The sequence below is a fragment of the Tubulanus polymorphus genome, chromosome 7, assembly GCF_964204645.1.
Source record: "Tubulanus polymorphus chromosome 7, tnTubPoly1.2, whole genome shotgun sequence".
Taxonomy (NCBI): domain Eukaryota; kingdom Metazoa; phylum Nemertea; class Palaeonemertea; order Tubulaniformes; family Tubulanidae; genus Tubulanus; species Tubulanus polymorphus.
In genome coordinates, this window is record NC_134031.1 from 14,403,799 (window position 1) to 14,426,472 (window position 22,674).

Sequence of the window (22,674 nt, forward strand, 5' to 3'; positions counted from 1 at the left end):
ATCAATGAGTAATTTGGAAAATCGACCGTTAGATATCGAAGTGAGTTGATGAGACCAGAGACTCATTTATTACTGTGTGGGTGGTTTAGTTAGTGGCATCATATAAACTATAAGTGGCCGTCATGCAGCCTGTGATCGTCGGTCTGCAACTAACGACTATTAGGCGTCATTGAAGTCTCATCTTCTGACGTTAAAAAAAACAATCCAGCAAATTTGTATTGATTGATTGAGAAATGGAGGGTAGAGCGGGGGAGGAAGAGGAGGGTGAGGGGAGAAAGAGTGAGGAGTGAGAGAGAGGGAGGACGAGGGGAGTGAGAGAAGGAGGGACGAGGAGAGTGAGGGAGGGACAAGGAAAGAGGGAGGGACGTAGGGAGTGAGAGAGGGAGAGGGGGCATTAAAAAATAGTGCAGCCTGTTAAAAACCGTCACTAAATATGTCAAAAATATGAATAATTGCTATCGATTTATCTTCATAATCAAAACCTATTCACAAGTAACCGGAAATTACCAGCGCCGCCTTGTGAAAGCAGTGTTGATTCATTTTCTGGCCAGCGCCTCCTGGTGTCGGGAACGCTAGCCTGTTTCTCGTGGGACAGGCCGAATGAGGATTCAATCAATATCTGATCGCAACGTGACCTTTCAGTGTTAATTAAGGCGCCGCACAAATTGTTGTCCCGATCAGGCGCTATATCAAACAGATAGCCCGTCTGATAAACCGTCTTAGGGTTAGATCCCCGTTGGATCCACTGCGAAACATTAATTGTCTTGTTGTGTGACCAGAAATCTCGAGTCTTCGCCCTCGGAAAACCCCAGGGACCTATTCATCATAAAATATAATCTAAAATTCCATCTCGAAAGAGTTTTATCTTTGAATTGCATCGCGTCGTGGACTTAAAGTCGACCTTGAGATTGTTGGTCGCAGAGTCTAGTCTTTTAACTGCCAAGTCAGAATAAACAGTAATCCAAAATGGCAAACGTTACGCGTAAAACAGTGTAAGTTAAAAACCTTACAGGCATTTGAAAATTGAAGTTTTTTATTTACAGTAGTATGATGAATGCACGATACATTCAGCGTCATTTCAATCATAGGACGCAATCAATTTCTGACAGACACTAAAATGCGGATCTGACTTCGGCTCCGACTCCGAGTAAAATTGTCTATTGATTTGAACCGGGGTCATCGACCCGATTTAGAAAAACTGATTTACTGAAACGCTGATAAAATCTATACGCAATATCATGCAATCTCGTGAATTGATTTATCAGTGATGGCAAATTTTCATTTTTCACTCCAAGCGTCAATTCTTATCACGTGGGTCGACGTCACGTGCGTGTGTCACGTGGTCGCGACCTCTCATAAACAACAATCACGATCGTTTTTCCGTAGCTACGGAAAACAGAAAATCGATTCGATCTTTTTCAACGCCGAAACGTCGTCGTTGTAATGTTTGACAAGTCATTTGAAAAGTGTCCGTTAGTTTTATCAGCAATTTAATACCGCGAATTATTGTGTCAAATGCTTTTACGCAGTCGACGAATCAGAGACCATCAGCGTTACTCCGACACTCCCGATCGATGAAAAGTCAGTTGTTTTCAAAATGATGTTCGTGACCTTATCGGGCTAGAAAATACTTCTATCAACCTTATTTCAGTTGTAAGCTGCCTTCAAGATTATTGTCCAGAAATGGAGAGTGCGAAAACACGATGTATTCGATATGGAGAGGTTATCTTTTGTGCCTATTTCACAAACTGTTGCCTAAACTAATGTAGAGGCAAACTCTTCATGTATGATATATCATTTTGCAGTTGTTTTAGTCAATTAGTCTAATGAGTTTCAATGATGGGAAAACGTTTGAAATGTAGAGAGTTTATCTATTAGTTCTAGGAGGAAGCCAACCCGTTTCACGAGCAAGTTCAACTGCGAAACGGTTAGGTTTGAATTTGGTATCCATTTTCCATTGAAGCACGCTTCCAACGTTGGTCCGGGGCTTCGATTCCACGTTCGCTTATTTGTAAAAAAGAATTTCATTTTCAATGTTCTAACTTAAAGTGAAATTCCAACCGAAGGAACCGAGATGCATTCTATGCACTGGTCAGATATTCTCATTTGATATAAAACCATGTAACGAGATGAGATATACTGCATCGTTAAGTGCATGTATGAGTAAACAGACATGCGTGCCCAGGAATACAAGCTCAGCCACATCCAGAGGAAGTAAATTTCATTGGGGACTTCAGTTTTCCGGGTATATCATTAGTAAGAAGCACATATTGTGATCACAAATTATATTTCTTGTGGGGCTCTTGATCAGTATCTGGAGTGATTTAATCCAATATTAATGATTACCCAACGGATTACTCTCAGGATTACTGTGTTACCCCTTGGTATTTACTGGTTGGTTTTTTTCGAGGTCATCGAGACGTGACTTCAATCAAAAAGTGGCCTCAAATCTTAAGACTGGTCTTAAGTGGTTAGATTATGGGCTACAAACTGTGTAGGAACTAAAATGCTTGTCTTAAGTTTAAACGTTGATCCTACCAGTTACTGACCCCTGGACCTGGGAGTGATGTTTTTGACCGATAATCTGGACATGAGTACGTATTTAGTTTTATGAAGGATATCTCTAAGAAGCTGCTCGAAAGATCGGATGCTATGGCGGTTTAATACGTATAAGGATTTACTGAGGAATTCCGGACGACCACAATCCATTTCAGCAGAAACTGCTGACATTTCGTGGGAAGTTTTTTCTTCGGCGCTGAGTTTTATAATTTCATCTGTCCAAAGAACGCAAAGCTCGCAAAATCCGACGCGGTTACAAAAATTTATACAAATTCCACGAAAAGTGCAAAAACAATCTGAATGGGCTACCGTAAAAAAGCAATCCGTTTAGGATGGGCTACCGTAACAATCTGTCGGGATGGGCTACCGTAAAAAGGTCGACTCCGAAGCAGTGCATAAGAAAAAAGACGACAGCAGAAGCGGCGGTATGCTGAACAATGGATAGAGCGGAGTTTGTTGTGGTGTGGTATCAGTCAGCTTTTTAGAAAGAAACGTTTTCACATTCCTGTTCGCCATGCGTGTTGATTAATGAGCAACAAACTGTTTGTGTAAATATATAATTCTTTTTCTTCCTGCGAAAAACCGCTAAAATTAGCACCAAACATCAGAGCTATAGCAATAGATATTATAAACTAAATATTTCACCAAACCTCGGTGCAATCTTTAAGAGTTTTATGAAGAATGTTTAGCGACTTCATCGGGTTCGAATCCCTGCCGGAGGTGATTTCAAGCTCTTTGTTGCAAGGCGCTATAGTCTATAGGAATATGGTGTATAGTGTAACTAGATATAATGTGGATTTTATTCGGAACTGCGTTGAACAGTATTTCAAAGCGCAATTGAGCGATTAGCACCCCTAATGGAGAAACCGAGAACTAAGAACTTTCTTAAGAACTTGGACAACGAATTCTTATAATATATGAATAACGCTTTTTAACGGTTTTCACGATAATCAAATTTTATTGATGACTTTTGTGGAACTTTTGTCACCAAAGTTTCTGTCTCTCTCTCTATTTCCCTGCGAACCGCTAATGAATATACGGATTATTGATCGATAGTTTAATGGCGCGTTATTAGTTCCTGAAGACCGACCGTGTATTCTGATCAGACGATTCTAAACTACACAAAACATCAATTAAACGACGGTGCGATAGAATGCACATGCGAATAGTGATTTTGATTGTCGGGTCCATTTCGACGTCGGGAAGGCTGTCGCTTGTTGAAAATAGTGCGGCTTCCTAAAAAAGCGATGCCGGCGCCTAATGAACTAAAAACTAATCGACAAGAAAAAGGAGACTCTGGTGATTGTGATTCAGTAATCATCCGCAGTGAATATATCTCCCGACGACTGAATCAATGTCCGCCTCATTTAACCACAGTACACCTCCTTAATGCCCCGGCAAGTGACTAGCTGATTCTCATTTGGCAGGCAGTCAATTAAGATTGGACACATTTTGGTTCTAGTTCCACAGTTCCACCTTTCCACTGTCGTTGGTTGAAATTCGAATAAGAAATATAAAATATAAACACATTAAATTCTTAGAATAAAACAGATCTATATCTAAGAGCTGAGTCCTGAACTTTTGAACAGGGTTGGGCAGTCCACTGTTGTATTTGACTTCTATATTATAAGTCTATTTCCAATATCTCGACCGTTGGAACTGGGTTCTCATACCAAATTGAACAGTTGTTTGGAAATGATGAAACTTGTTTCAGATTCAGTTGTCAATTTTTATTTGCAACGAGAAAAAAAAACGACACAAATTTTTTTCCCGTAAAATACTACAGAATATTCTAGTTTATGTGATCATGATTTTGGCCCCAATTGAATTGTTTTATGCTGAACTCTATATGAAAATTCGAAGCTCGCTCCTCGTAATGAAACCAGACCGCGGTGGCTTCCAGGCGAAATTGAATAGCTAAACCTGTCTCTGAGTCCGGATCCTCTGGCGATTTATAGTTAAAAAAGCGCGCGCCACAATTTTGGCCAAAGTAGTTTTTAGAGTTTTGATTTCCCCGTAGGATGTCAGGAAATTTAGATTATACATTTCGAACTGAAAAAACACACGTTAAAACGGGTCCCTGAGGGTCGTTGCGCATGACTACTCCAGTATTTAGAGACAACAGGATATACACAGGGTGACCAGAAAATGTGGCATAGTTGTCAAAAAAATTTGGAAAACTAACCGGTAGTGTTATTGAAGACCATCCCGTAGGTGAATTTTAACAAAAGTATTTTAAAGATCGAGCGTATTTCGTGGTGATTCGAAGGGGGAATGGTGTGAGCGTATGAGCATTCTCTTAGGAAATGTTTTGCATTTATTACGGAAGCGTCATGGGGACATAATTAATTTTTCTCATTTTTTGCTGATTGAAAAGTCATACAATTAAATAAAAATTCGATTTTTTATTAAACGTAGTGTTTTTTTCGACCGGCGCTGATTTAATTCCAATGTTTTTCACGGAATTAAATCATTTCTTATTTAATTTCATCTTTTTTCGACCGGTGGCGAATTAATTCCGACTTTTTCACGGAATAAAAAACCAATTTTTATTTAATCTTATGATTTTTCAATCAGCAAAAAAATAAACTAATCAATTATGTCCCCATACAGGATGCTTCCGTTATCTATCGAGTAGACTTTTGTATTTTTCCTAAACTGAGTAAAAAATCTGCGGTAATTCTGACCAAAAAAGAACATTTTCGATATTATCACAGAATGTCTTAAAAACACTGAACCAAGTGTCTGTATAACATCGCTACATTTTCTATATACTTCTAGAATCAATGATCCAACTTCAAAGGAATCCAAGGACACGTCATTATTTAGAATACGTATAATCGTTTAATGATTCAGCATCTTTTCATCTTTCTTTCAACTGTAGCTTAAAATTCCATAACTAACAATTTCCACCAGAGAGCTCGTTCTGAACTCTGATCTAACATTCAGAATTATTCACGAGATTCTTCCTAAACTATGCCAAGCTCTCTCCCAAGCTCTGTTTTGACTTTTCAAAATACGGGCTTATTTATACCAATTTTTCATCCGGGCTGAGGAGGATATTAGATTTTGACCTTATTTGGCAGTATCAACTAAACTAACGAATTAAAATCTGGATATTTTCAGTTGGGTGTTGGTCAACATCCTCCCCCGGCAGGAATTCGAACCCGATCGGCATCGAGATTGCCACGGTACGAAACCCTGCCACACTAGACGAGTTGTACCTGCGCACCCGGTCTAAATTTTTAGTGTGACAGGGGTTCGTGCCGTGGCTGAGTGTAGCGATGCCATCAGGATCGAATCCGTGCCGTCGGAGGATGGTTGGCCAATGGAATGATTCATTACTGCGGAGTTTTATTATAAGCAATTGAATTTATAGATATGAAATTGTTCCAACACAAACAGAATGAAAATCAATGTTTATATGTATCTAATAGGCCTACATGTAATGTGACGATGACCGCATCGTTAAAGTAACTCTGGCAATTCACTACTACAATATTGTTCTTTTTTATATTCATTTCCCCAACTAAACTTCGCGTTCAGACGAAACATCCAATGCTTGTATCTGGTTCTAGTTTTCGGTGAATAGAATTTGCGGTTTGCATCGCGCGAACAAATTGATAAATCATTAGTAAATTAGTGTCGACACCACAATCCAATTGAGATTGTGTCGGCTATGGCTGTTCTACCGGGAGAGATTCCCCTTCTCTTCTCTTCACACACACACACACAGCAACAACATTTGAAATGGTAATTTTAACACCGTTTTTTTTAAACTATTCTCTCTCCCGCGCAACCTGATGTGAATAGCAGATGAGATTTTGTTTGTGGTTCGGTTGTCGTCGTGTTAATTTCAGCCCAGATTTTAAATCTGATGAATAAAACACCACCCTCTTACCGCCATCGCGGTGTATGAGTGAGTATTAAAACAAGGAAAAGGACGTCATAACCAGACGGATATCGTCATGTATATATACACAAAGACGCACGGCCGTTTATAGTTATCAGAATGACAATACTTAGAAATCCGAGAAAAGCGTTTTATATACATGAGAAGTCTGCACTTTCTTCAGTTTGATTAGGAATTGAGCCGTTTGGCGATGAATTCGTTTTCTTATCTGCACAGTCGGAAAAAAGAGCTTTAACCGTCAACATGAGGTTCCAGCAGCTTTATCAGGCAACAAAACATTGAAATAACCGAAATGGAATCAATGGGTAAATGAACCTCAAATTTCTAAAAATGGGAAAATGTTGAAATTGCCAATAAGAAAGACAGCCGTTTCCAAAAATCCCGCAATGACGTCATCAAATTTCAATTTACTAGTTGAACCAGTTAGTTATGTCAGGAATTTTATGGAGGCCCTTAATATATGAAGGTGATTAGTTTGACGTCACATGGGTGTTTAAGGAGGCATCTTTTCTGAAAAGGGCTTTGAGGGAAGCAATGACCTTGGGGACGACGACGCAATTTCGGTTATAGTTTTGCACCTATCAACGGACAGGATGTTTCGAGGTGACATCCGGTATGAGAGATTTATACCCGTAGACGGAATGGGAGAAGGGTTGCCCCTCCGCGCGCGCTGATTGCCTGCCCTCCATTAATTACAATATGATCAATATTTTATCAGACTTCCATGGATTGGCTTTGAATCTCCGGTTTTAGTGTCACGGGGCTCACCGGTAAAAATAAAATGATCTATGATCGTCTCGCGTGCCGCAGCTGCCCCGCCTGCCCGCCGAGAGTAGGAGGACGTTATCTAGAACTCGAGAACATACTTCATCATCCATCCTACGCGAGCGAGCGATCGGCTTGGTGTTTGTCCAGGGTTGTTGATAGGATAATGGTAACGATAGAGGGTTGATTAATGGCATGGCGAGAGAGAGCGAAAGAGAAAGAGATAAAGAGCGAGAGAAGGGGTCGGGCCAAGGAAGTGAAACATAACCGATTATAATTAAGCATATCTGTTTTTGAGGTGTCCTTTGTTTATAGGGCAGTAAAATCGTTAACACACGGAAACGGATCCATCTCTTGTTGTTGGGGTGAGGTTCAGACTTCTAACTCTCGGCGAAGAAATTTATGTGTCGAATTCTCTCGGCGACCTTCACCTTCGAAAAAAAAAGATGACGGCATAAATCATCAATATCGAGCGAATTAAAATAACGTCTTAAAAATCTGCGCCTCACAACTTACACAACTACCAATTAAAGACAGAAAAACGGGCGCTCGAATTCTACGTGAATGACATACATGATGATTACCACAGAACACAACTAGAACACAGCTAGATCCATTTAGAACATGTCGACAAAGGTAGCAGCATTCGACATCTCGAATTCATTAAGCGACGCGAAAACTATCGCGCCATGCGGTCCCAATTGTGGACTTACTCGAGAATTCATTATCGAACCCGTCAATTTCGAGCGCGGCGTCACAGCCACAGCCGGTTTCTACGGTTCAATTAACAGTTGTAAATCCTTACTTGAAGCAAGGCTTCCTACCTTTTTTCCTCCCTCCCTCCTGCCTCTCTCCTGCCTCTCTCAACTTCATCCCTCTCTCTTTCAGCCTCTCACTCTTGTCTCTCCAGCAGCCCTAACTCACTTCTCCCTTTCTTTTTCCTCTCTCCCTCTCTTCTCATTTCTCCCTCTCTCATATCTGCCACTCTTCATATACATCTATCCCTCTCACTACCCCTGTCTCTCAATTTGCCCTAACTCCCATCTCCCTCTGTTCTCTCTTCGCCCCCCCCCCCCACTTCTCCCTCTCTTCTCTCCATTTCTCCCTCTTTTCATATAGATCTATCCCTCTCACTACCCCTGTTTCTCCCGCCTCCCTATGAATCCTTCATTAACACCAACTAAATGTGATTCTATCCCATGGCAATGGGGAACCCGCAAAACCACCTTTCCCACCAGATTACGTGACGAGCAGTAGGTCGTCCAATGTCAAAAAATAATTATTTTCAATGATATTTGAACAGAATTTTTGGACATATCATCACAGAACCCACCAAATATACAATACTTTTATTCTTCTACTCAGATTATCGGTATGGTTTTCATTAATAATTGATTTATCTAAGGGAAAGGTTCATATCTAAGGGAAAGGTTCATTTAGATTTATTTGAATAGAAGAAACCAAATGCGGACGACCAACTATATCTGCAGGCGGACCTGACGGATCCTCTTTTGCCATAAGTCCTTGATTGCCACAGTGCACTGCGGCCACCCCATTAATATAATAAGAGGCGCAGCCTCTGAGAGACCAATCAGAATATGTAAATGTTTCTCAGAGCTGACACTGACAGTCTTCAGGTAGTTGGAAACTCTCTCGAGAGCCTAACTCAGAGCTTAACCAGCATCACAAAACTATAGCATAATATTCGGCGAAATTTTTGTGTCTTCAAAACGGGAACTTTCTAAATCCCACCCGATGTTTCGTTCACTGTCTGAAAATTGATTATCAAATATAATTGCCACGACGGGAATGACGTCCTAAATTTACATTGTTGGCATTGTTGACGTAACGTTAATATCCGTCGGGTTGCTAATGATCTATACGCTACTGCGCATTCTGACGTTTAAATATCATATCGATGTTAATATCATTAACGTTGGTTGCGATACTGGCGCGTTGCGTACTGAGTTCGCAGCGCAGCAAATCATTCGAATACGTCATTCGGTTTACGGCTCGCTAACCGTAAAGTTGTCTGTTCGTATTCATCCGCCGCCGTCAGAGTTCGAGTAATTTCGGGATTCGAACCCGAACAAACGTGATTTCAAACATCTGGTTTATTCACTTTTTTCTGAATATTGGTGATGTGATGTTGGGATATTGAGCAGATTATGGAAAAAAATTGTGATCAAATTTTATCGAAACTTGGTTATAGAAGTGTCTACTGGTATTTTGGTGCAACATCAAAATCGATACGGATTCAATAGAGAAATCTCTGGAAGCGGTTACTTGGATTTTAATCACGTTGAATTTGCTGACGGAAAAAAAGGACGATCGGGGAATATTATTTTTGTGAAATATTCGGCGGTAAGTACCTGGTGAATACTGCTTAAACAATACCAAAAAATTTCCTGACTAATTACAAAACTGTTAAGTTTTGCGCGGCCGGTATCAAGCCCGTATCACCAGCGTGCCCGTTCTGTAAGATTAAGAAGGTGCCATGAACAGATTGAATTTGGTGACTTTACCTTTGAAAATCATTATAATTTTCTGTACGTTCTAAAAAGGTGGCACGAACGGAACTTTGTGAGTGGGCCCGTTAACCTCAAAACTATTCTCTAACAAAGCATTTTGGGAACTAGCCTAACTATGAACTTTTTCTTATTTCTAATACTGTCATTAGCGTTATTTCTTATAAACCCGTATAAGTACTCGCGGCCTCTAAAAAATCTTGTACAGCAATTTTGCTTTTTTTCAAATACGTATAGTCTGCAAAAGATTGTTCGTTGGAATATGTACCAAATAGGAGAAAATAACTGAAGTAAGTTAATTGAACGTTGTTAAAAGTTCGTATCTCGTTACAATGTGAAATTGATGGGAACCAATTGAAGTGTGATATTGTATACTATGTACTTTGCCAAGTATGACAGATGTTTCGAGAACTATATCTTATCGTTGGTCCAGTAACGTATATTGAGATCATTCACCATTTATCAAAATTGTGATAATAATATCAAGCTATAAACCGATCGGTTTACCAACGAGATATGTACGAGATAAGTGAGTTGATAATTGTAGTAATTTTAGGTGAGTTTGACAGAAATAGGGAGAGGGAGGGAGAAAGGAGAGAGGAAGAGGACAGAGAAGGAGGAGAGGGGCTATGAGAGAGGGGGAGTGGAAAGGGAGAGGAGCGAGGGGTTGAAAGGGAGAGGGGGAGGGAGAGGGGAGAGGGGGAGAAGAGGGTGGGAGGGTGAGAGGGAGAAAAGAGAGGTGAATGGAAGAAGAGAGGTGAGAGGGAGAGTAGAGAGGCGAGGGGAGAAGAATAGAACAGGGGTGAGAGGGCGAGAAGAGAGACGAGAGGGAGAGAAGAGAGGGGAGTGGGAGAGAAGATAGGGGAGTGGCAGGGAAGATGGAGAAAATATGGAGAGGAGAGAGAGAAAAACGACATTGACAATTGACAATTATGGAGTTAATGGGTGCGACACGAAAGTGGAGATAGCCGAGATAGAGAAGAGAGAGTAGAGAGAATGGAAGAGAGTGATGAAGAGAAGGGGAGGTTAGTTGTAATTCACACGGGGTTACCCGATAAATCGTGCAAGTCGAGTATAGACTAGAGATAAACGCCTCAATAGTTTATTTAATGGATTTGTAGTTCTATCAAATATTGTCACAGTCTGAAACTGTGAGATCGATATCTCAGAAGCCTGATGCCGCGCACTGCCGCGACGTACACCGTATACACCGTGACACGTGAACTATTATTGAGGATTTTGTTATTAACGACATAATTCTCAGTCCATTCCGTTCGACAGTTATAAAGTTTACTCCGATTCACCGAGAATATTCGGATCGTTGTCACCGACCGTATGAACGCAGTATGGGGGTGTTTCGGGAATTTCTGAACTTCCACGATGATGAATTTTTTTAGGATTGAAAGTCGAAAGGTTTATCCCACGCTAGTATTGATGGAAAACACAAAAAATTTTATTTTGAGCTAATAATTCATTCCACGTTTCGACTAGATCTTTGATCATCTTCGGTTTATCTTTTGGTACGATTAAAGATGTAAAATGCCACACTAAGAATGGAAAACAAAGCCCTGAATGTTTCCTTGAGCTAGTAGCAGTTTCGACATTGATAAAACACTATTATCCGTGTTGTGGAGATAATATTTAGAGAATTCTACAATAATGAAGAAATCGGAATCTGTTTTTCGTTATGAGAATCTCTCTAGCAGTTTTCCGCGGTTAATAATGTAAAATCCTACGCCAAGAATGGATGATAAAGCATACTTGCAGTCATTCAGGAATACTTAACTTACTGAGGATGACAATTAGGATATCGTCGAACCGTTGAAGAAACCATTTCAACGAACGGATTTTATTCTTTTTCGGATTTTATTCTATCAATTCTCGTGCGGAAACCCACAACACGGACTCAGAGTGCTTATATTGTGTGGGATGTTAGATATCATCCCACAACATGGACTCAGAGTGCTTATGTAGTGTGGGATGTTATATATCATCCCACAAAATGGAATCAGAGTGCTTATATAGTGTGGGGTGTTATATATCATCCCACAACACAGAGTGCTTTCTTTCATAAATAGTTTCTACAGTATTGTATGTTAGCATTAAATTTATCAATCTACGATAATATTCGGAACTACCTCCCTTAAACAATTAACCTTATATCTATGTTTCTTGGCCCCCATGCCATTTATGTAAATAGTAACAACAGTGTTAATTTTTGCTTTTTTACTACTTATCTATTTTTCCATTTTGTTACATTGCTACTATGTTTGAATAAGGAAAGAACTTTAGTCATTAATCATTCATTAATTATATGATTACGCATTCTATTAGAAAACGCCTGATCGTTTCAGTAGTTCACGCTATATAGATATTATAGCGCAGTTTGTATATGCGATCAGCGCCGTTAATAGTTCAGACTTAAGTAGAAAGGATGGGCATTAAAACCTCTTAATAATCGATCAAATGATGATGTCTGCTTTATAAACTTAATGGATAAATCTCTAAAAACCTGAATAGAGAACGAAGCGACTCTGGTTGAGTATCAATTTTCGATACAGCAGCAATAGCAGCCGCAGTCCCAACTGACGCAGCCGATGACGAAATCACGACAATAGACTTCCACAACCTTTATTAAGAGCTGTTTCCGAAGTTTTTAACGACTGGCTTGTTGAATTCCGGAGGGTTTATAGAACCATACGCCAAACTCCCAAATCGTTATTGAATACATAATTTTCATACAAAAGCTGCCATCTTGAATCACGCAAGATTGTGATGAAATCACGCGAGACTTTGGATACAGGAACCGACCCCAAAGCGGTGGCGGCCATCTCGGGTTGGGTGAGATTTTGATCATATTCAGATGGCGAAATGTCAAGTACGAACTATTTCGTCAAAGTTTCACATTAAATCCAAGATGGCTGCTTTAGATCTCCTGAAACCCGACGACTTAAACGATAAATGTATAATATTGATAACTTTTTAGCCTTTGAAGAAAAACCCACGATTGTTTAGAAAAACGCCTTAAGGAAACTAACTAACTGAACAGTTTGTCACAATACCGGCAACGCTACAGTGGCAATTCAAATAAACTTTTCCCATGGTAAATAAATTTTCAGTGAAATCTATACCATTGTCACCCTGGTATAAGTCACACATTTCATAATCATATATATCTACAATTTCATAAGATTCCTACATATAAGATTAACTGCCTTAATGTTCCTGGTGACAATTTTCGGATTTGGCAGCCTAAGAATCGAGTTCAGATGTCTTCGAAAATTGACTGATTTTCACTACGAATAATTACCCAGTGTTTTGTTGCGCCATCTGGTGAGTGCCGGTATCCCATTCTCTGAGCCATTCTAAGGAAATTCTGGAAACGTCACAACTCGCATTATTTCACTTTCATAATTGCGGGTTTTCCTTCAATTTGAGATACAGACAGTTCAGTATAGACAGTCAATTTTCTAATGCAAAAAAATTAACTGAATATTTTCAGGAAGGGACTTGTGAACGCGGTGAAGTTTCGTCGATATTCTAGACTAACCACTCGTGGACTGGCAGACAAACGCAGCAGCATCACGATTCATTTGAGTATCAGAACTGTCCCGCTCAGACGAGCGCGCACACAGATTGAAGGCACACCACTGAGATTGGTTGAGAATGACCTACCATCGCTGTTGACTAGATAAACGCGCACACCGTTTAATCTGCTGGTTAATGCACACCACTGATGATCGAAGATTAACGCAAACGCCTGATCAGTTAGTAAACGCTCACTTGGTGTTATCAGTTAGTAAAGGCACACATGCGATCAGTCAGTAAAGGCGCACCTTCAATACCAGGAAACAAAGTTCGAGCGTTTTAGTGAAAATCTATCATAACGGAATTTTCTACGCGTAAATTCTGTGTCGACAGTTTCTTTTTATTGTACTGTACGCCTCGTCACTGCCTTCACAGCAGTGGTAATTAAAGGAATTTTAGATATCGAAAATTTCACTGCAGTTATTAGAATTGTAAGAGGATATTATACCCGGTAAATGTGATGCTTCGAAGCGCGAACTAGGAAACCGGAATAGTCCGAACTAGGAAACCGGAATAGTCCGTTCTATGAGACCAAAATAGTCCGATCTAGAAAAACCGTTGCGGTGCACGGATAGTTCCATTTATACGCCGTATACATGGTAATTACCGTAAGGTATAAAAAGTGTAAATAATTGTTATTACAGTAAGGTGGCGCCGCAATTGACTGTCGTTGTCATACAGCTACACAAACTCGCGTCAGCAATAGGATTACATTATCTATCTATCTTACGTTGAATATGGGATCGTACTAAATTATCCCTCAATGAATCGTTCAACAGACGAAACGACGTAGCGGTATTTCCGTATTTGTATATATATTTTGAATACAGTACATTTGAACAGAAATTCGTAAGCGCACCGCCATGACGTCCAATCTGACCGATTTGACAGTGGGCGCTTTAGATCCGGCGCTACACGATCTCTACGGCCAGTATAACTTCAGCGGAGACTACGAACCGGACGCCGTGACCGATTCACCACCGTCTACGCACTACTGGGGCGCGGCGGAATTGAACACTTTTTCTAACTGGTATCGTCATTACCACGGTTTCATAGCCGCTATCGTCTGCGTGTTCGGGATAATCGCTAACGGATTCAACGTGATCATTCTCACTCAGCGGAACATGCAATCGGCTACAAATTTCATCCTGACCGCCCTAGCCGTCTCCGATGGTTTAACAATGGCTGCGTATTTCCCGTTTGCCCTCTATTACTACTGTATCTACGGTCCCGATGCTTCTCCGACCCGAGACACTCAAGGCGCCGCGTACTTTCTACTGTTTTACGTTTTTTGGAGCGTCGTCATGCACAGCATTTCGATATGGCTGACAGTGACCTTGGCGTTGTTTCGTTACATATTTATAAAATACCCGCCGCGTGGCGCCACTGTATGCAGCATGCAGCGAGCTAAATTGGCCGTATTTCTGACTGTTCTAGCCACCGCTATCGTTCTCATACCAAACTATATCAGTCATAAAGTCGAATGCTTTCCGGCTTCGAACGTGACAAATCGAACCGGTGAAATTCACACGGTTATACTCGCCAAAAAAACTGAAACGGAAATTATCATTTTCAGCGTTACGTTCTGGGTGACGGCCATCTTGGTTAAACTGTTACCGTGCGCTATGTTGACTGTGTTGAGTATCTTACTGGTCCGGTGCATGCAGGAAGCGGAAAAACGTCGCATAAAACTACGCAACCAATCAAAACTGATTCAACGTGAGGGCGACGACGATCGTTCGGACCGGAGGACGAACCGGACCACTAGAATGTTACTAGCTGTCGTAGTCCTATTCCTTATATGCGAGCTTCCGCAGGGTTTGCTTAACTTACTAAGCGGCCTGTTACCGACATTTTACGAAGACATTTCGAGTCCTCTCGGTGATCTGTTAGATATATTAGCCCTGTTTAATAACGGTATCAATTTCATTCTATATTGCACCATGAGTAAGCAGTTTAGGGACACGTTCTGCGCCGTTTTCCTCAAACCGGTACAAGTACGTCACAGCGAGAATGGCAGGGGGCGCTTTACGCTTGTGCCGAATAATAACTCGGTTGCTAACACTGCGACAACGATGGTAACGCGTACCTCGGATGTTTGACTACCAGGTGGCGCTACCGGCGTACAACCGGAACCGTGATGGATAAATGCCGCTTTGTGATTGATGGTCGCGTGACGGATAGTTGACCAATCGGGGTTTCTAAAATGTGTTTTGCATGAAACCTCCATGAAATCTGTATTGTGTCTCGTGAAACGAGGTATCAGATCAGTGATTGATACATGTATATACTAGTCAGGTGTGGGAACCTAGAGTCGTTATCTATATCAGCACGAATCATGTGCTTCTTAGCCATAAAAATAAGGAATATTGATATAACTGAAATGTCGCGGTATCTATATTGAAATGAATACTGTACATAAACTTTATTTAATTTGTCCGGTCAAATAACCTTAAGTGGTCAATTGGTCAGTTCATACATTAACGAGCGTCCATGTGGGATCACGTGAGAAGTGGTCAGTTGGTCAGTTCATTAACAGGCGGCTATGTTGGATCATGTTAGGAATGGTCAGTTGATCAGTTCATACATTTACGTAACGGCCATGTTGGATCACACGTGAGATTGCGGTGAGATTACGCGTGACTTTGAAAAATTGGCAGCTGCTCAGCGCCAACCATTTAGCATCCTCTCATCAAAATCCAAAATAGCAGTTTTGAACTGGAGTATGTAATGTAACACTGAATGCTACGGGTGCATGTAGAATGTATTGAAAGAGTGCTTGAGCATTTTTTAGTTTTTTTTTTGTTTTTGTTTTGCGAGTCGAGCACTTTAACGAGATATGATGGTTATTGATTGAGTGGTGTTTGCAAGTGTGTTCACGCATGCGCATGGGTTAACAATTAGGAAAATATGTCCACATATAAATATGCAGTAAAGCGATTCCTAGTACGGTGTATTAATCTGACCAAATAATTTGCCAGGGGCTGTTGTTGACACACAAAGTGTCCCGACTAGCCAGAGAGAAACAGTTAATAACAAAGAAGTCTTACAGTTTGAGAACACACAAATTAAACGCCACATATCATCTTACCATATTTACGCACATTTCGCCAGCCATCGAGGTTGTTGCAATTAAATTGTGTCTCCGCGGCAACGAGTATCGATTTTCAATGTCACTCGTTTGCTTTTCAGTTGTTTAATTCTGTCTGCGAGTGTGTGTGTTTTTGCAGTTTTTGACGGATGATTGCGGGTTGAGAAATGTAAGAACTCTTTTTCAATTTCAAGGAGCACCTCAGAGCGTATGTTTTGTAAGAAAATGATGTTTTGTAGGATTTAGAATGGATAGATGATGAGAGAGCCCAGCGCCCCTAACGGATCTTCGATTACCATGAGTATTAAGTCCTATCTTGCTGTCGACGTTTTCACTGATTCGTCAACTGAAATACTGCTAGGTCTATGAACATTTATTCTGTTAGTTTTCGCTGACAGGAATCGCAAACGCTACTGTGGTAATCGAGGATTTCTCCGGGTTCACCCTGAGTTCCCGTGTCTTCAGGTTTAAATTCTAAATTTCAGTTAAAATCGAATGGACGTTTCTCATACGTAAATCAATGATTAACGAGAACTTTTCCAATCATTAAGTACAAAACTGAAATATACTTTGATAATTTATGTATTCGGAAGCCTGAAATTTCAGTTTAAAAGCTGATAGACAAATCAATTTAGATGACTATGACCGTGTGCTCGTCAGGCCATCTGGCGGGTTGCCGATGGGGTTAAAATTGCTATTTGTGGTTTTGTTAGCTGTTTAGTGTGGAAAGTGTGGAATATTGGCTTAAGTGTGTAATGTGGAATGTGAGGGTGTGGAAAGTTGTAGTGTTGAGAGAGAGTGAGAGTTTGTGTTAAAATGATTGAGTATCTGTCGTGAGAATGCGCGCAGTTTATGGAAAATGTGTCCAATAGAAATTGATTTCATTTAATGAGATTGATACTTAGATTGATTATTGATTGAATTATTGATTTTTTATAGATTGGGTGAATAAATTGAATTGAATTGATTGATCGATGTTTGTCGAGTGTTTAGTTCATGTTTTGATCGATAGATAGCGCTGATTGGTGTACGCGGTTTTTTCGAGTGATTGGATTGGATTGATTTGAATGATTGCGGTTGATTTTTGTAAGCGCTTGGTTTTGAATGAAAGAAAGGATCAATTGACCATTACACTAGACCAGTCATCTGACCCTTACACCAGACCGGTTAACTGACCCTTGCTCCAGACCGGTTAACTGACCCCTAGACCGGTCAACTAATCCTTACACTAGACTAGTCAACAGACCCTTACACTAGACTGGTCAACTGACCGCTACACTAGACCAGTCAACTAATCCTTATAGTATACTAGTCAACTGACCCTTAAACACTAGACTGGTCAACTGACCCTTAAACACTAGACTGGTCAACTGACCCTTACACCAGACCAGTCAACAGACCCTTACACTAGACTGGTCAACTGACCGCTACACTAGACCAGTCAACTGATCCTTATAATATACTAGTCAACTGACCCTTAAACACTAGACTGGTCAACTGACCCTTAAACACTAGACTGGTCAACTGACCCTTACACCAGACCAGTCAACTGACCCTTACACCAGACCAGTCAACTGACCCTTACACTAGACTGGTCAACTGACCCTTTCACCATACCAGTCAACTGACCCTTACACTAGACTAGTCAACAGACCCGCATATTAGACTGGTCAACTGACCCTTTCACTGGAGTGATTAACTGAACGTCTCCAATACATTGGACTGGTCAACTTTCTCTCTCCGCGATCAACTGAATTTAAATAATGGTTCGTCTAATATGAAATAACTTGTTGGAGTCAGAATGAATGAAAAGGCGATTAACGTCGTCTTTCCTATCGATGAATTGTTTTATAAAATCAAAATAACATTATTGAAACGATGTTTTTTGTCCCAAAGGAAATGAAACATGAACTGATCGACGGAATCTTCGAGACATTGTTCCCGCGTATATTATATTATATGTATCTGGTGCGATACACTTGGTCAGTGTTTTGTTCGTTAAACTGAATATTCTGTAAACATATCGATAAACGATGCTATTAACTTCGTGAAGCTGTTCACTGTCCGCAACAGGCGCGATTTATATCAGAATAATTGCTTTCATTTGTTTAGAGAGTATAGCGAAACTAAAATCACAAGACTTGAGTCTTTAGAACTCAAATGGTTTTATACGGGCACGACTGTACAACTGGCTCCAGGTTTCAGCGGTACGATCGGGCGACAGTCTTACAGTCGTGGTTTTTGTAGCTACAGAACTGACACGGTCTTGTTCGTGTACCGGCGCCAGTTCCACAGTCATGGCTAGATTTCAGACCAGTCTAAAGCCGTTGCCAATCCGTAGCCGATCTATCAGATTAAGACCAGGCCTAGGATTTGAGACAACGTTAGGTCTTTAGTTACGACTGTTCAACTAAAACCTCGGCTCTGGTGTTCAATTGTTCTTGTTGGATCGTTAAGTTATTCAATAGATGAAGTATATACATGTTATTGAAACTATTTCTGTTTTCAAAATTCTTCAAAGGATAGATAAGGATTACGGGGGGTGTATCTAGCCAAGAATATATCTAATATAATAATTTGTTGATTTCTAATACTATTTGTAATCGTTAGAAATAGATGAAATCATTAACATTACGGTGGCCAAAATAAAGCATCGATTTAATCAACACACGCATCTATTGTCGCCATTCTAAACCATAGGTCGAGATAGATGTTTGTCGATACTTAGTGCAACCGGAACCGGAAGTATCGGTTGTATAAAAAGTTGTTCGGAACAGGTTCGGGTAGTACATGTGTCATAGTTATTGTTATTATTATTATTATTATTATTATTATTATTATTATTATCATTATTATTATTATTATTATTATTATTATTGTTATTATCATTATTATTATTATTATCATTATTATCATTATTATTATTATTATTATTAATCCATAATTACCAATCAACCTGTTATCGTATTATAGTTTGTAAATACATTAAATCAATTAATCCATTGATTAACGAATTAATTTTATTAAGATTTCTATACGAGTTTGATTATGATGACGTCATGATTATTCTACAAAAAAAATTCAATATAATAAAATTCGCATGATATTTTTATCAAAAAAATTGTCGTTACATGTTTTGCTGATTTGAAGTTGATACTGATACTGATACTTTCGGTTGCATGCGAGTCAAACACAATTCACGAAGACAGGACAAAATCATCTGTCAGTGATCTTTTTGAATTTGATGCGGATACACACGTGCCCACCCAGACTCCATAAGAGAAGAAGATTAAAGTCATAACATCGAAAAATCTGTTTTCGATAGTGCAAAAATTCTAGACGACGTGTATTTGTAAATATAGTTGTATATCATCTCAGTCGCGTACGGTTTAATATTTTTGCTTAAGGATCAAGTGAAGCCTATTCATCAACATTATAATTATGATCTCATTCAATAGAGAACTAACCCATATACCAGTAATAAGTAACACTGAACTTAAATGAATATGTGCGTTTGAAAAATGAATATCGGGTGAGCGAAATTTCTGGACGCGCACTGACTATTTGTTTGTATATCAACATAAAACTAGAAATTTGCGCTTGCTTGAATTCATCATGTAGCCCCTATTATGTCATCATCGGCGCCATGTACATGGGTGTCAGACGAACTACGCGATGTGAAAAAAAACTTCAAATCGACACTTTTCAATCACTTATATTTCAGTAATCCATCACTCATTACACTTAAACTTTCTCAACAATGATAATTATGTATTCATGTAACATAATCCATCGTTGAAAAAAAATCTATTTTGGGCTACACTTGATCTTTAAAGAGATTTCAATGTTGAACTTAAAAGACGTCGATCGAGTTTCTTCGAAACAGTTGTTGAAATTGATTAGTTTTCCAGACGTCGATTCTTCCCTCCGGATTCTCCTCTCCGCGCCTGCTTCAGACTAAAGCTTTCAAAAATTGACTTCAAAACACATCTTTCTGTATAAGTGAGATAACTGTTTGCAGTTACGGTGGATAGAGAGGACTGGTCTGTAGAAAGGGAGAGGACTGGTCGGTAGAAAGCGAGAGGGCTGGTTGCTTCAGAGGTAAGAGAGTGGTTGATATAGAGGACTGGCATCAGATGAGGTGGAAGGCTCATAGAGGCTGCTACCTAAGGATCAGTGTCAGGTGCGGATCCATGGGAGGGTCCAGGGGTGCACACCCGCTTCTAAAATGTCAAGTTGTCCTGAAATTTAACGAAAAATGAAAAACGATGAATTGATACCTAAAAAGTTGAAATTCATAAGCTTGTTCTCTGTATTTCCAAAAATGAGTCATGTTTTCTGTCTTTTTCGGGTGCACTTTTAAAAATATGCCCTGTTTTGACAGTGCACCCCTCCCTGTATCAGACCCTATGTCCGCCCTTGAATGTTAGTTTGGTTTTTTTTTTCAGGAAAAACGAGTTGCTTTATTTCATGTATGTGGCGGAAATGAATTAAATTTTGATAAAGATGTATTATTGATACGCACGCCATCTAGCGGAATATATATTCGGAATTCACCATTGAGTAGCAGTCTAATCATAACTCTGTGATACTGGGATACAGTTTGAAACACTTTTAGTACGTTGTAATCAAATATTGCTTATAACAGCTTTGATATTTCGTATATGCTTAGGAGCAAATCACTTATTTGTCTGTGAGTATGTAAGATTTTGATTCTCCATCTCTGCGATAACCCCCATCTGTTATAAATCTCTCCCTTCCTTCCCTCCCTCCCTCCCCTCCCTCCCCTCCCTCCCTCCCTCCCTCCCCTCCCTCCCTCCCTCCCTCCCTCCCCTCCTCCCTCTAGTGTATAGTAGCTTCACTGCAACTATATTTCAAGGCCACTCGATGTTGATTCCTAATTTCTAATCCTAATTTTTTTCAAAATATGACGAGGCCAGCGAATTTTATTTTCATCCAAATTTTACAAAGAAAGCTTTCGACAAACCATTACGGCCATTCACGGAGGCTGTACGACCTTGAGTTCCATCAGTGATAACACTTAACGAGTACATCAGCAAGAAATTTTCAAAAGACGACTGATAAACGTCGTTGCGCGATGCGTGCAGAAAAAAAAGAGAGACAAGATGCTATTTCTCGGAAGAGCGCAATTTATTTTTTACGTTTACGCGCTCGGTTTTCGGAACTTATCAGAAACTAGGAATCAACATTGAGTGGCCTTATATGGATAGTGTAGAAACATTCGGCCCACTACGACTACCATCAGACACAATTTAAAATGTCACAGCTGTTGATATATGAGATGGTCCCATTTACTATCATTTGTTATGTCACTAACAAACCTTTTCTCATCTCATTTCACCACATTCCATTTGTAATTCCCCATTTTCATATCATGGGTTCATCCCCTCTTTTGAGTACACCCTTTAAGGCTTCTTGTGCATCCCAGCACTGTAATTTCTGAAATTTATTACTGAAAATATATTATATATGTTAATTAATTCTGTAGGTATATATTTGTAACTACAGTGCAAAATAAATATATTCAATTCAAATATATATTCAAATGATTACTCCAAGAACAAACACCAGTCACGCCTGCCGGGCACCAGTCACACTTGCCGGGCACCAGTCACACCAGCCGGGCATCAGTCACACCTGCCGGGCAACAGTCACACCTGCCGAGTGACGAAACTTATAACACTACATGTTAAACGTCGCAAGAAGTAAGAACTAAGCGTGAACAATTGAACTAAGCTGACGAGTGAAATGGCGAATTTGCCCTGTGTGGCCTCAATGCTAATGTCCACATATGGTCAAGTGCGGGAAAACACCCTGTCGTCATTAACGGATTATGATTGACAAACATTGCGGTTATTCTATGCTGACTATACGTGTGTTTGTGCTGTGTGCGCGCATACTGTGCACAGGGAATTGAATACTGACCAGTAACAGGTATAGCGTTTACGACTATAGTAGTGAAATATATGAATTTATTATTTCAGTGACTATGTAAGTAGTAATGAAGTCTCATGTTGTCTCGTTTTAATTTCAATTTATTTCTCATGATAATACTAACAATAATAGTATAGACCGCAGCGTTTCAGTGTGGTTTGAAATTGGGCAGCAAAAATACATTTCAAATCATAGAAATGTTAAATGTTTAAAAGGAACATTTTTAATGATAGTTATATAATATTTATTCGTCAAAGTAATTAATACTTAACATT

General features: G+C 39.8%; 1 protein-coding gene across 1 annotated transcript; it reads left to right on the forward strand.

The window, feature by feature from the left end:
* Positions 1 to 14,216: 14,216 nt before the first annotated feature.
* On the forward strand, positions 14,217 to 15,455 carry LOC141909179 (G-protein coupled receptor dmsr-1-like). The gene has a single exon (XM_074799564.1). The coding sequence runs from the start codon at positions 14,217 to 14,219 to the stop codon at positions 15,453 to 15,455; it is 1,239 nt and encodes a 412-aa protein (XP_074655665.1).
* The last annotated feature ends 7,219 nt before the right edge of the window (positions 15,456 to 22,674 follow it).